The sequence below is a fragment of the Xiphophorus maculatus genome, chromosome 15, assembly GCF_002775205.1.
Source record: "Xiphophorus maculatus strain JP 163 A chromosome 15, X_maculatus-5.0-male, whole genome shotgun sequence".
In the NCBI taxonomy this organism is placed as follows: Eukaryota; Metazoa; Chordata; class Actinopteri; order Cyprinodontiformes; family Poeciliidae; genus Xiphophorus; species Xiphophorus maculatus.
Window position 1 is genome coordinate 14,909,567 of NC_036457.1, and position 13,988 is coordinate 14,923,554.

Consider the following 13,988-nt stretch of genomic DNA (forward strand, 5'->3'; position numbering starts at 1 on the left):
GATTAACAGCCTCTGGGAACGTTTTATAGCGTTGGTATTTTAGAAGTTCACATGAGCTTCCTGTTCACTCCTTTCCTTAAGCTGCACCAAGTGCTGAATTTGGCCCTTTGTGATTTTAAGTGAACGGGGGCCTCTTTCTGAGTGACCTTCAACTACTCAAACTACAATGGCCAGGCCAAGACAGCTACAACGTGTTGAAGAAATGCTGCACATTTACTTAATTTCTTGCTCTACTTGCAAAATGGACCCAAACCAACCTGAATGAAAGTGCTTAAATGTACCAAGCAAACACAACAACAGGTGAGTGCAGTGGTGATAAATCATGCATAGAACATCCTGTCTCATGGCCGAAGGCTACTTCCTCCTCTTTAAAACATCAATATTTACCAGAATAAAAAGAAGCCTCCAAATCCAATCCCCCCCCCCCCAAAACAAACAAACAAAACAAAAAAACCTGATGGCACATTTCTCTGTTGTGCTGCCAGGTGTCATACCATCAGTGCCAACTGTATCTCATCTTTATTTATGACTTTTCTCTAAATATTCATGCACCACACAGAGAGGACATTTTCGAAGCAAACAGTGCATTCCTCATGCTGCACTCCAAAATAAATGTCACATTCCTGGGTCTCAGGTAGGAATGCTGCCCTCTACAGCTCCGGACATCCCCGAGGATTACAAGTGGACGGATAACACATGTTGTCAACAACACACTTTACTTCGTCTAGAGCTTCTGATGAAAGAGCTTTTGTCCATGTGTGCATTGATGAATTAGAATATCCTTAAAACAATATTCTCGTTTATTCTGTTATAACGCTACAGTGATTTTTTTAAATTTTCTGGTAAGAGAAAAATGTTTTTTAAAGAAAACTTTAGACTGCAAGATATGCAGGCTGATTCAGCATTGCAGGTGGAGATTGGAGGAGGACAGGGAAGAGGAATATGGTTAAAAGTGCAATAAGTTTGTGCTCTTTTCTCCAGAAACTGATCATCGGTTTTAGCCTCAGAGCAGACTGAAAATCCCTGTCTTGATCCAGGAGCACAAGACAGGGACTATGAGGTCTTAGCGGGTTTTGAATCAGATCAAAGCTGATGAGCAGACGTGATAAAACCCATTGGAGGGAAAATCAAAGCTCTGACTGGCGTGGTTCAATTATTGGAGGATTGTTTCAACCAACTGGGGTTTTTTCTCAGAAAGTGCGTAAAATACGTTTCTGCTCTATGCATACTGTTTGCCATCTGCACTGCAGTTATGCTGAGTGGCTGTTGTCGGGGAAATCTGTTCAGTGCTGGTTGCACCAAAACATTTAGCTGTGCTATTTTAACTGAAAACATTCAATGAACGTTCCCATAGGAGGTTATAAAACTAGCGAATCTGCAAGTGATGCCACACTGCCCTCTGGTGGCTGCATTTCTTTTTTATTAGACACTGGCGCAAAACAATTCCTGTTTCTTTTTTTTGTTTGTTTGTTTGTTTTTTTCAAGAAATGTTCACGTAAACAATACAAGTCTTCTATAAAAAGGTATTTATGTTTAATTATCTGAAAAAGATGAACAAGGTTAAATGACTAAATACCTACGACATTTTTGCTAGTTATGTCGGGAGCAAAACAAGGACCATGATAAATCATTTAATAACATATTCTGTGCAAATTACCTGAAAAAAATATTTAGGAGAGAAATTGTAAATGTGAAATAATCTGGTTGCCTACGTATCCAAACCCTCAAATAAAGAATTTGGTACAGCATTTTTTGTTTCGGCTTCAGTGTTTAGTCACACCAGACGTCAAATATTGATTAATCTTTGTGAATATTATCTTAGTAGTCGCTAAACTACAGTAAAGTTTAACTATCTTAGTAGGATTTGTCATTTGCATCCTTAAGGTCAGGGTCAGAAAACACACCCCACTCACAGTGTGACATCATACTTTCCTTTCTTCAGATTAAATAGCCATTTCTTTTTTTCAGGTTTTTATTCCTAAACTTTCAGATGTCTGTCTAGAAAGTTAAAGCACACACCCAAATGAACAAAAAGCAGGAGTTTATCAGAAGAATCGTTTCAGCATGACTTCACCATATTCCATGACTCTATTAGACAGAAAATACTGCCGTGTCAGAAAAATGTAGGATGCTGATAGACTCCAAAGAAAAGAAGAAAATTATACTTCATTAAAGCATCAATTTAAAAAGTGTGTACATATTATTGTATATTTTTAACATCAGATTTTTATTTATGGTGGTTTTTTTCTTTACATAACAAAAAATAGTATTTTAACAAGATTATATTCACTTCTTTGTACTGTATATCAAGAACACCTCTACCACTGCGCAGTCCTTAAGAATGAAGCGGGTTTGCCAGGTTCATGATTAGATGGAAATAATGTTTAATGCATTTAAGCCTTAATAAGTCATAGAGGAGAAATACCTTTTCATTCAACATAAAAAAAAACCTTTGGACAGACATGGGTGTTTTAAGTTTCCAAGAAAACATTTAGGACTTTATAATTACGAAGAACATTTTCTATATTTGACTTTAAATACTGCCATCGTGCCAATTGCAAATTAAAGTCTCCTCTTTCTTGATTGTTTACATGGAAAAGAGTCACCTTCCATTAAACTGATGTTGCAGGAAAAAGCGTGTTGCAGCTTCCCTGTGGAAAGGAAAACTAGGAGCAGCTTGCCATTTCAACAATCACGTAAATTCAAGCCTGATGTCAGTGAGCTCAGTGTTTGTGCAGATGAGTGACTTCTGCTATTCATCACAAAAGATGACTTCAGACTTCAGGTAATTCTGCTTTGTCTGGGGTTAGTCCAGTTCCTGGGATTGTTTGTGGTTCCCCAGGGCATTTTGGAAAGACAGTAATTTATCACACTACCAAAAATAAACATCTGTTGATTCCAGTCCTACCCTCCACTTTTAACCTTTTCTAACACATCATCCGGTAAAATAAACATGAGAAAATTGTGTCAGTGACTCTGAACTCCTTAAAAGCTTTCCTGAGTTTCCACAGCTGCGAAAGTTTGGTTGGAAAGGAAAATCCTGCTCAGCTCTTCACGACAACCTGCAACTTTCTAAGTTTGACCCCGAAAATATTCCCTGTCTTACCGACGCCAAACTGTATTTACAAACTCAAGATCCAAATCTGCCTCTTCTCTCATCCTGCCAAGGAAAGTTCTCCTCCTGCGTCACGGCAGCCTGCTACTTCCATATCCGAGTCCAACTCCAACACTGTCTGCTCTGACATGCATGAGGTAACTCCAGGCTGCTCCCTCACCCTGTGCTCTGTTGGCCATTACTTCATTCAGTTCATGCAATAAACAACGAAAGGACATAATGTACCGTGTGGTTTCCAACTCTTTGAAGCCCAAAAGAATATGCGGGAATAATTATTAGCAGCTTCGTTTCAAGACCTTGTACAAAAATGTAAATTTCCTTCCTCAACTTTAATTATTGAGCTGAACTCGTTCACTACAGATACCTTTCTTTCCTGGTTAATGTGTCTCTGAGGACATTTTTCTATTTTTTTCTCAGACGCTTCACCCGTCCTCTAGAGAGAAAGTATTTGTTATCTCCGCTTGTCTACATGCCTCATTATTTATACACTGCACATTATGTTAAACAACGTCAGGTACAAAGTGTGGACAGAAAGAAAATGTCAAAGTTTAAAGATCCTTCAAGGAGCCTAAAGAGCTGCTGATCAAAACGTCTGCTTGTACAAAAAAATGAGGCTTAAAAGTAGTTTAAGAGGTTTTTGCGCGATGCCATATGAGTAAGTATTGCACCAGGAGATAAATCTCAAATCTGTTAGCATGTGTACAGCTTGTGACCAATGTCTGACATTAGAAAACATAGAGCCTCTTTGTGCTTGAGATCGTGTTTGGTGTGTATGTTTTTCTGTCGTTATTTGTGTAGAGTAGTTATGGACATTGCTAAAGCAGTTATTAAAAAGATTCATTTTAAGGGAGAAGTAACATTTGAAAGGCCACAAATAGTTACCACACTTTGTGCAATGTCATCTCACAGGATCAGCACAGATGTTCAGAAAAAATAATCCATCCAGTCAAAATATTTCTCCTCCAAAATGATAGGGAACAAATTAATTTGCTGCACAGAAAGTTACCTAAAGTCCAGATGCAGGTTTTGGACAGGTCCAGTTTAGCAAGGACTGTCTGTGCTTAAAAAAAAAAAAAAAAAAAAAAAAAAAAGCCCAAGATCAAAATCAGTGAAGCAAAAGAACGTTTCTTATATCTAGAGTTTATTTGCTTGAATGGCATGTACAGCTGTGCTGATGTCAAAGTCTAACAGTCCAGCCATAGAGAGGCTGCAGCTGAGGAAAAAGAGAGTGTTTAATGACAAAAGTCAAAAAGGTTTAGAAGATGGGGGTGGTTATGAAACCGCAGCAACACCGTATTGGTTTTACAACTGTTTAAATGATATACAAGATCTGAGCTACAATCAAATAAATACAATCAAATGTAAATAGCAGACAATGTTACTGTAGAGTATCATCTCTGCCACATTGAACTGTTGGCTGTCATACAGCAACAGTCAGAGGCTTTTTCAGATTCATTGCAAGACTGACTGCAACTGGAGGTCCTTCACCAAGAAGATTCCTCTAGATACGAATCGATGACATTTAATATCCTTTTTGGATGCAGTATTTTTTCTATGCATCTCCACCAAGTTTCATCAACCACACAGACCAACATTTTCATTATCTGAAAGCCATAATCATCAAAATGAACAAAAATAGTATTAAAATATTTCACTCCATGGGTGATGAATCTACTGCATGTGATTTTCACCATCTGAAATGAGTGACAACTATCAAACCTTTTCACAATATACTTAATTTCTGAGATGCATATCCGTATGCAACTTTTCCATCCAGTGACAGGGAATCTGCACTCAATTTGTTCTATAATTTATTGAGAATTACAATCAGATCTTAAACCTCCATATTATCATACATTGGAAAAAGATTTTACAAAGGCATTGGAACATTTCTGAAACTGTAGCATTAATGTCTGTCTTTTATTACAAGACTGTACATATAATATCAGGCCTTCATGGGCTTTGGCTTAAGTTTGGGATTGGTCATGTACAGTATATGATACAACGAATAATAGGTAGTAGTCCAATAAATGGTCATCACACAGTTTCTACTGAACTACAGTACCGTAATTGGATATTTTCTTTTACAAATGAATATGAGATCAAATCAACCAAAAAAAAAACAATTATTGTAAAGGTGCACAGGAGTGTCAAATGTCAGTGGGTTAAAATAAACCACACACATACAAAAAAATAAAATAAACGGGGAAAAAAAAAATTCTCAGAATTGCTCAGCCCTCACCAGGTGAATTATGTACAGGATGGACAGTATATACATTATTTGACCAAGAAAAACTTGTTTAAATATCTATTTTTGATTGGAAATAAAGAACCTAAGGAACAAATCTTACCTCTATTGTCTGGAATGTTAGACAGCTTTATATTTTAATTTAATGTGTTAAATATAGCTCAAACTGCTAAATGTGCATTCTCAAAATCATTTCAATTGCTGTACACATTCCTAACTTAAAGCATAACAGGTATTAGGTGAATCTGGTTTGTCTGAAATTATCATTTATAACCTGACAGGAAGAAGGATGATCAATACTTACCTCCATATTAATTCACTATACCAAGACGTTATCTATAATCTATATAATCATTCAATTCAAAAGAAAGACTCGGAAAATAATTGTGGCATCACTTATTAAATGAAGCAATAAAAAGGAAAAAAAAAATATATCAACACTATATCATCTAAATCAAATGATTCACTTAAGGCCACCTTTCACAATAAATTTACCATCATTGTCAAAAACAAGGCAAACAAATTTTGTAATAGGGCGACGAGGGTAAGATAGACAGACAACTTAGGATAAGAGGGATTGTGTTTCATATTTTGTCACAGCTGACAACATCAACAATAAGAGGAAGGTCTTATTTTCTGAGAGAGCCCCAAATAATAAGTCCTATTACGACACCAGCAACGGCCAGGACTATCAGCAGGATGCAAATCTTCTTCCGGGAGCTCCGCTAAAAAAAAGGAAGCAAGAAAATTAAAGTTTCTTGGGGATTATATGGATCAAAACTAGTTTTTTTTGTTGTTGTTGTTGTTTCTTAAATTAAAATGCATGATACACATTTTACCCTTTATTTTGAAATTCCACATTTTTAACATCTGCTTTTAAAATCTGCACCCCATTCAACAGTGTGAGCAAAGAGCTGATTTGTTTTGTTTTCGACATCCTGACAAAGCTGGCAATAACTTTGGAGCCATCACATTTAGAAAACTGGTTCATTTGAGTTTAAATCCAAAGATCTTTAAATCACTTTGTGCTAAATGATATTACAATGTCACAAGATCAGGTCGAAATTTCAAATCCTTTTCCCAAGAACTTTGTGTCCAATTTAAAATCCAGAACTGAAATGATCAAGAGGCTAAAAAAGGCAATGAAATTCCCTGTTTGTATTCATGAATGTGTCTACAGCTTTCAGTAACTTAAAAAAAACCCCAATATGATTAATAAGTAGAACACAAACAAAAAGAACATTTCAAATTTTACACAAATGTCTTGAAAACAAAAGTCTAATTTTGTAGCTTTAAGACTGTTTAAGAATCCTGCAGATGGATGATCCACAATACTTAGTAGTGAGCGAGCTTCCTTTTTTCTGTGCCGTTATTTATGAAATCACAGTGACTAATGTTGTTGCTTCACAAGTCTCCCTCTTATGGGAGGGAGAGGCGATCCTACACTCTGCTTCATCATGATTAAACTGATGTTTTTAATATTAAACGCTACTTCGGAGCTATTCATCTCAGTTATGCATGTTCTTTTTGTTTTATACTTTACCTGATATTCTGCAGCTCTTGCAAGTTGCTGTTGGCCAGACTGGACATGGGTATCAGCACTCTCCACGTTGGCTTCTATACTGTCTGCAAAACACAAAACATGCACACATACAGTATTTACACCATTTTCGCATCATATTAGTTACTAGAGCTGGACATAATCCTAAACCATAAACCAGCTTTATTAACTCCAAATTTCCTAGACTCATTGTAGAGAAGACAAGTGAGCTGACCACTCAAAATCAGCTTTACCAACTTTTGCCAACACATCAGCAACGACACAGACTTAGTCTTCTTTGCATTTTTGTCAGTTGGAGTTGCACAATATATTGAATCCTAATTTCAGTGTGTGCAAAATTGAAATCTCAGGACAGCTTGGATGCAACATTTCACAGTTTGTTTGCTGATAATATATTTGACGAGTTGGATGAACTTTCAACTGTTACGTTTTTTTTCCCCCACAGCTGATGCACAGTACAGACCAAATGTTTGGACACACCTTTTAATTCAATGAGTTTCCTTTATTTTCATGACTATTGACATTGTAGATTCACACTGAAGGCATCAAAACTATGAATAACACATGTGGAAATATGCACTAAACAAAAAAGTGTAAAACAACTGAAAATACCCCTTATATTCTAGTTTCTTCAAAGCAGCAACCTTTTGCTGTGATTACTGCTTTGCACACACTCTGCATTTTCTTGATGAGCTTCAAGAGGTCGTCACCTGAAATGGTTTTCACTTCATAGGTGTTGCCCTGTCAGGTTAATAAGTGGGATTTCTTGCCTTATAAGTAGTCATGAAAATAAAGAAAACCCATTGAATTAGAAAGGTGTGTCCAAACTTTTGGTCTGTACTGTAGATCTTAGTGATCGAGATGCTCAAGCAATAGGAGAGTGGTGGAGAACAATAAGATAGTAACTTCATGTGTCCCTTCAATCATGGAGCCTTTGTTCAGATCAGGGGCCTGAACAGAAATAAAAATGATGCCATTACTGTTGGGAATATTCTCTTTACGACGTAATTTTTGTCCGTTGGGTGCAATCTATGTGCATTTTTAACAATGTTTTCCATTTTTTTAAAAATGAACAGTCAAATGAAGAAAATTTATTAATTCTCTTTATGTAAAATTTGATGATTTTCTTAATATTTAAGCTAAATACAAAAATAAATGTGTTTTTAACTTTAAAAAATCTTATAATTTTTAGTGTAAAAATAAGCTAATTTGTATTATGTTGCCTTTTGGGTTATCAACTAATTTTGTTCAGCTGGATAGAAGACAAAAATAGCTTTCAGGGTTTTAAAGGTTGCTGACACCTGGTCTACATGAAATTTGAGAATTTTTTATATTAAAAAAATCCTATATGAAGGAGGAAGTTTTAAAATTAGCAGAGCCAAACACACTGACACTCCTAACAATCCCTTTAAAAATGTAAGTGAAGCTTTTCTGATTTATATTTTACATTTTGAGTTGATCAGAGTTTCTAGCATTGTCTAACTAGTAATCCATAATGTTCTGTTTCTTTGTGTACAAACACACAAAGACCTGTTTTTAAGCCACAGGTCACTACAGTGAAGGACCCATATTTTATTTTGCCAGCTATCAACAATGAGAATGATGAAAATGGAGGAGTTTATTTTTCCAAACATCACTGTTAGACAACTGCAGCAAAGAGTGTCAGCTTCGGGTCAACAAGTCTTAATAACAAGCTTTGCTAAACTCTACTGGGATTTTAGCTGGAAACATTGACATTTTCAGGTACAAAAATTCCAGATGGGATCAGCAGGAAGCAAAGGATTAAAAAGCGGGATTGTGTTTCTACTTATAGGTATAGCCATATGTGGGTTGCGCTTTTACCCCTGTGCCACAACACCTGGAAAATTACTATTATCCATGGGACTAGGTTATGGTACGTATTTTTAACTTATTCTATGTAATTTGCCAAATTTTATTACATTTTTTGGGAGTAAACAACCAACAAAGGGGCTCTTATTTCTTGTTCTTCTGTGGTTTAGCCTTACAACAGAAGAAGAAAAATGACACCAAAAATAACTGATACTCACCTATCATGTCTCCCTGCTCATGAACCATCATGCCCAGATCCTTAAAGATGTCATTTATGTCTGTGATGTCGGACTAAATTCAAAGAACACAAGGCATGAGGTGCTGCTCGCATGTTTGGCTGCTAACACACATAGTTGAGGAGTCACGCTCGCTTCATGTGTGAATCCTACCTCCAGCTGCCTGATGGCCGACTCCCGCTCCTGGATCAGTCTCAGGTCTTCTTCGGTGATGATCTCCGCTTGTGATTGCACCTGGGAGTAACTGCGTGGATGCATGCACAGAAATTTTTACTTTAAACTTCTACTACAATGGCAGCAGCAGAAGGAATATGAATCATTATTAAAAGCTTCTGACTCAACCTTGGAGGTGCATTTCCAAAGCTGTCGTCAGGCTGACCTCCCTGTTAAAAAAATAAAAATACATATTTAAGTGCCTTATTTTGAAAGTTTGATCAGAGAGCAGTTTCCTTAAGCCAAACATTGATTCAGTAAGCATAAAGTGTAATCTCTATAAAGTGCTTCATCAAATGTACCCTCATGTGGCATCAGCACTGCAATTCCTAAGGCGCTACGTAAAGCAGAAAGTCACTGATCCTGCTTATTAAAATGAAAAATGTCGGTACAGAGACTTCTCTGTCTGGTGAGATAAGCGAAGAGGGAAGAGAGTTGCCAAGCAAGTTGGCTCCCCCAAAGGAATCCAAGTCTAAACACAGTACTGCATGAGGGAAAGGGAACATGAGAGCCGCTTATAAAACTGAACTTCTCATACATCTGGTGTTATATAAGATTGTTACAAATGCTTTTTAGGGATGCAAGACGAGCCAAGTTATTTTTGTTTCAACCATGACGGCAGTCCAGTTAGATGTCAAGTCCAATTTCCACATTTCAGCTAAATCTTCTGTGAGATGGTTGAGAAGTTAGGTGATTTTATTCAAGATGAGTTTGCACTTTGTCAGGCCCCAATTCACAGTGTGCCAGCAGCAAAAAGCAAATAGACATCTACTTGTAGCTTTCTTGGCCCTCCGATCACATTGGCATGGCGACAACTACATCTGCATTAAGCCGTTTCCATAGAATATGAGGAGAGTTCCCGGACATCAGTGATTTGTTTCTGAGCCTCAACCAGCAGTTCCAGAGCTTACTGTGGAGGAGGACACAAATTCACTGTATCGTCAAGTATACATTTTGCATGAGTTTACCTGTGTTCAGCATTATATCAACAGCCAGAGGGTCTGAAACTGAAAACACTCGTGCTGCAGAGCTCAAAGTAGTTTTTTATGAGTTGTGTTGCAATTTTTGTAAGATTATATCATAAAACTCAAGAGTTTTCTGCTCCTGTTTTGTTCTCACTTCTGAAGAAATCGCCATATACAAAGACACTGTTTCTATTTGACAGTGTGAAATACATGCAAGTAAACTGCATTATAAAAATCTCCCAACTTCCTCTGATTATCTTTTTGGTAACTATAATGTACAAAAGGGCACAAGTCATGAAGAAAACAACTTTGCTGCTGAAACAATGTTCACAACAGTAAAATAAGACCAAATCTATTATTTGTACCATTAAAAATTAGCTAAAAATGTTCTTTTGAACATTTAAAACAACGGAATCTCTACAGGAACGCTAAAAGCTGCTCAGAAGCTCTTAAACTTTGACGGTCATCCATCCAGTGAGGAGGCCTCTTACTCACCGACAGTCTTGAGCTGGCTCGGACCCGAGCGACAAACTCCCGCTCTTTGTCGGCCGCCTGCCGCTGCGTCTTCTGCAAGCTGTTCAGAGCAGCGGAGAAGTCGTTCAGCAGCCGATCTTTCTGTAGCTTCCTTTGCCGCTAAAGCCACCAAAACAGAGTAAAAAATTACTATTATGATTTCTCACAGGTCAAAACAGCCATTTAAAAATGTGTACCTGATCTGGGCCAATAGGAAGGGACGTGAAGACTTTCATCAGTTTGTCGGTGTCTTTTGCCAGCTGGTTGCCTTGCTGTTGTTTTTGTTGACTATTGTAGAAAAAAAGTATTTATTTATTATTTGAAAAAAAAATCCTATTGTGGTTCTAAGTTAGAAGGATTTATTTTATCTACATAAACATGTGTGGGTAGGATTTTCCGTGGTACCTCAATGTACTTTTAGTCAAATAATTTTACACAAAAAAAAGAAAAAGAAAAAAAACAGACAAGCAACATCTCCAACTAAGCCTCAATTACTCACAGCGTCTGTCTGAGCTGGTTGCTGTCCTGGTCAGTTCCCAGCAGGAATACCGCTCTCTGCAACTCCGAGGCTGAGCAAGAAGGGAGAAATAAACATCACAATCTCAATTCTGTGATTCAGAAAAGTGGTTGTAACCTCAATAAGGGCGCCGCTGATGATAATGTGTCTGCATTACTCAGCACAGTGATCCTCTGGATGTTGGAGCTGATGTTCTGGACCAAAACATTGGGATCCTCCGGAATCCCAGCGTGGTACGCCATGGCGAAAGCTGCGCTGACACACGGCAACACAATCAGAGCTCATTCATGAAGTCACGCTGAGATCTCATTACCATAGCTACTGCACTCTGCTGCTCTCGTGACTAACACATGACAGTAGCTTTTAGCATGTAGCCTTCATCTGTGGGAATATACACGGGAGTTTTCAGTGTCTACTGTGGTGTAATACCAGCTATAACTTCAGATGTATGTGGATCATCTTAAGAAACAGTTAAGAAACAATTTCATTGTTTTTTTGTTTTTTTGGGGTGACACCAATCGATTATGTTCTGTGGTTTGTCTTCATTTTGAATGTATTTATTTTAATGTATAAAGGTCCCAAACACCTTCAATGTTCCAATCTTATTTTGAACAATAACTGTGAAACACTAAAAACTTGGTTAAACTGCAATGAGCGAGAACTACTGAATGAATTAAATTAAAACCATCAGTTCCTCTAGTGTTTAATTTGTCACATTTAAAAAAACAAACGGAATATGGATATGATCGGTTTCACATGCAAGTATCGGCTGATCATGAATCAGCTGGCCGATTAATTGGTCCGCCCCAATCAAAATAACAAACTAGGCTAAGTTCCGTAAGTTATTTATGCAGCTTTTTGTTTCCATTATAAACAATAGAATCATATTACACAGTTCTGTTGTACATTTTTGCATGAATCCCACAATAAGCTAAAACTGAGGCAACTTCTCTAAAGGCGATCACACTATGAGAACTCAAAATAAAAAAAATAAATAAATATATGTTGGGTGGAAACCTGTTTTTTCCCCCTCATCTACTCCCCATTTCCTGCTCCAGCAGTTTTGGTCATTTTGTTCCAAACTGTCTATTTTTAAAACAATAGCCTGTCTACAACACAACATTTTACTTTTCTTTTAAACTAGATAAAACCAGAATGAGATTGTTGGACTTAAAAAAAAAATTGATTTCAGTACCAGCCAGTAAAAGGCTGATTGGTGCATATCACTTTATTACAACGGACTTTAAAGACAACAGCAATGGTGACCAAAGTGCAATAAAAGCCGGTCAAAATGTACCATAAACGTTATTCAAAATCAGCAGCCAGACCAACTACGTTTTACAATAACACAACATGAATTTACACAAGGGAATGTGTAAGGTGAAAACAACCGATTAAAGCACACAGACTCAGTGGCGCCCACCCACAGAAAGAGGCTCCTTGAATTAAAACAAGTAAGGATTAGTTTGGTTTCAAGGATTTATCTGCTACAGTGTAGCCGGGTTGGGCCAGAGGAACCACAATGTGGGTCAGCCGTGCACACTTCCTGTAACTTAAGGGAAGTGAGCCCGGCCTGCTGAGAACCAGCTGTTAACCTGTCGCATCCACCTTAGACAACCTTTCTGCTTCAGAGTTGCGTAATATTTCTCCCCTGACGTCATTTACGTCTCATTTTGTGTCATTTTTGGCAATGTCGGCGTGTCCCATTGGGAGCACAAGCAATGCGGAAATCACTCGAGGGATTTAAATCTCAGGAAAACGGGACAAATTCAAACGACTTTATCTCGCATGTCAAAAACGAATAGTTATTTTAGATGTAGAAACTATTGGTAGCAAACGCCACCAGCTGACACGAACATGGAGAGTATAAAAGTGAGTAACAAAGTGCACACTGCATTCCGTTTACCGAAGCCTCCATATTAACTTTCGTTTTGCTGCTAAATAATAAAGCGGCGATGTAAAAGTGAGTTCTAGTCCTAATATGTGGGCTCTGTCACTGCCAGATTCGGCTCGGTTCTGGAGAAGTTTTAGGACTTTACCTTCGTTGAGGCTCGCAGCGGTGGTGTGTGTTTCCTGATTTGGAGCCACTCCCCTGTCACATGACGCCGTCTGCGCTCAGCCGTCACATCACCGGCTGGTCTTTAATAATGGCAACAAAAACTCTCAGAAGCAGCAAAAAGAAAAAAAAGAAAAAATTGGTCATAAAATAAAGCCCCATTCTAAAAGCTTATCAATGTAAGATAAGCAAAATAGGACATTTAACGAAATTACCACGTTGATTTCTGTAAAAAATAAATAAATACATAAAAAAATGGAGGGAATGAAATAACGTTTTAAAATTTACACAAGAGACTTGGGAATCCATGCTTTCCTGTTTCGCCGCGCAACAAATATAATGTGACACAGAGGACTTTCCGTTCTACAAAATGGGAAATATAAGAGCACATTCCATTCAACTAAGATGAACTTGTGACATTTAAACAAACAAATAAATAAATAAAAACAAACAAAAAAGGTGTTTATAGGATGCAGTGTAGGGGATACGAGGAGAAGTGGGGAAAAAAATCCCAGAAACTCCATGTAGTTAAAGTCTTTTTTTTTTTTTTGTATTGGAACTCATTTAAAATATTTGTTTTAAATATTACATTATTTCTGAAACATTAAATCTCGGTTTTTTAAAAATCTTTTAGCCATAATCATTGAAATAACAAAACATATTTGAAGGTATTACTTTAACCTACCTAAACAACATTTGCTTTACAACCCTGTGTAACCGCTGGATGTTTTGTG

General features: G+C 37.3%; 1 protein-coding gene across 2 annotated transcripts; it reads right to left on the bottom strand.

Annotated features, from left to right (window-relative positions):
- Positions 1–4,411: 4,411 nt before the first annotated feature.
- stx7 (syntaxin 7) lies at positions 4,412–13,334 on the bottom strand. Of its 2 annotated transcripts, none has more exons than XM_005808325.3 (10): positions 13,238–13,334; positions 11,356–11,448; positions 11,181–11,250; positions 10,879–10,969; positions 10,664–10,801; positions 9,333–9,373; positions 9,144–9,234; positions 8,973–9,045; positions 6,907–6,989; positions 4,412–6,088 (listed from the first exon to the last, which is right to left on the bottom strand). In XM_005808325.3, exons 2-10 carry the CDS (start codon positions 11,438–11,440, stop codon positions 5,993–5,995), a joined length of 768 nt encoding a protein of 255 aa, XP_005808382.1. In that variant the 5' UTR covers positions 11,441–11,448; positions 13,238–13,334; the 3' UTR covers positions 4,412–5,992. The 2 variants fall into 2 exon arrangements, with proteins under 2 accessions (XP_005808382.1, XP_023203970.1); XM_023348202.1 differs by having other exon boundaries at positions 5,993–6,088; positions 11,356–11,453; positions 13,238–13,297.
- Between the last annotated feature and the right edge of the window lie 654 nt (positions 13,335–13,988).

Coding starts and splice junctions, on each gene's coding strand:
- stx7 (XM_005808325.3), bottom strand. CDS start 11,440: ATGGCGTACCACGCTGGGATTCCGGAGGATCCCAATGTTTTGGTCCAG. Junction 9,374..10,663: donor GAGCCAGCTCAAGACTGTCG/GTGAGTAAGAGG, acceptor TTTTTTTAACAG/GGAGGTCAGCCTGACGACAG. Junction 6,089..6,906: donor CAAGAGCTGCAGAATATCAG/GTAAAGTATAAA, acceptor CCTTTTTTTTAG/CGGAGCTCCCGGAAGAAGAT.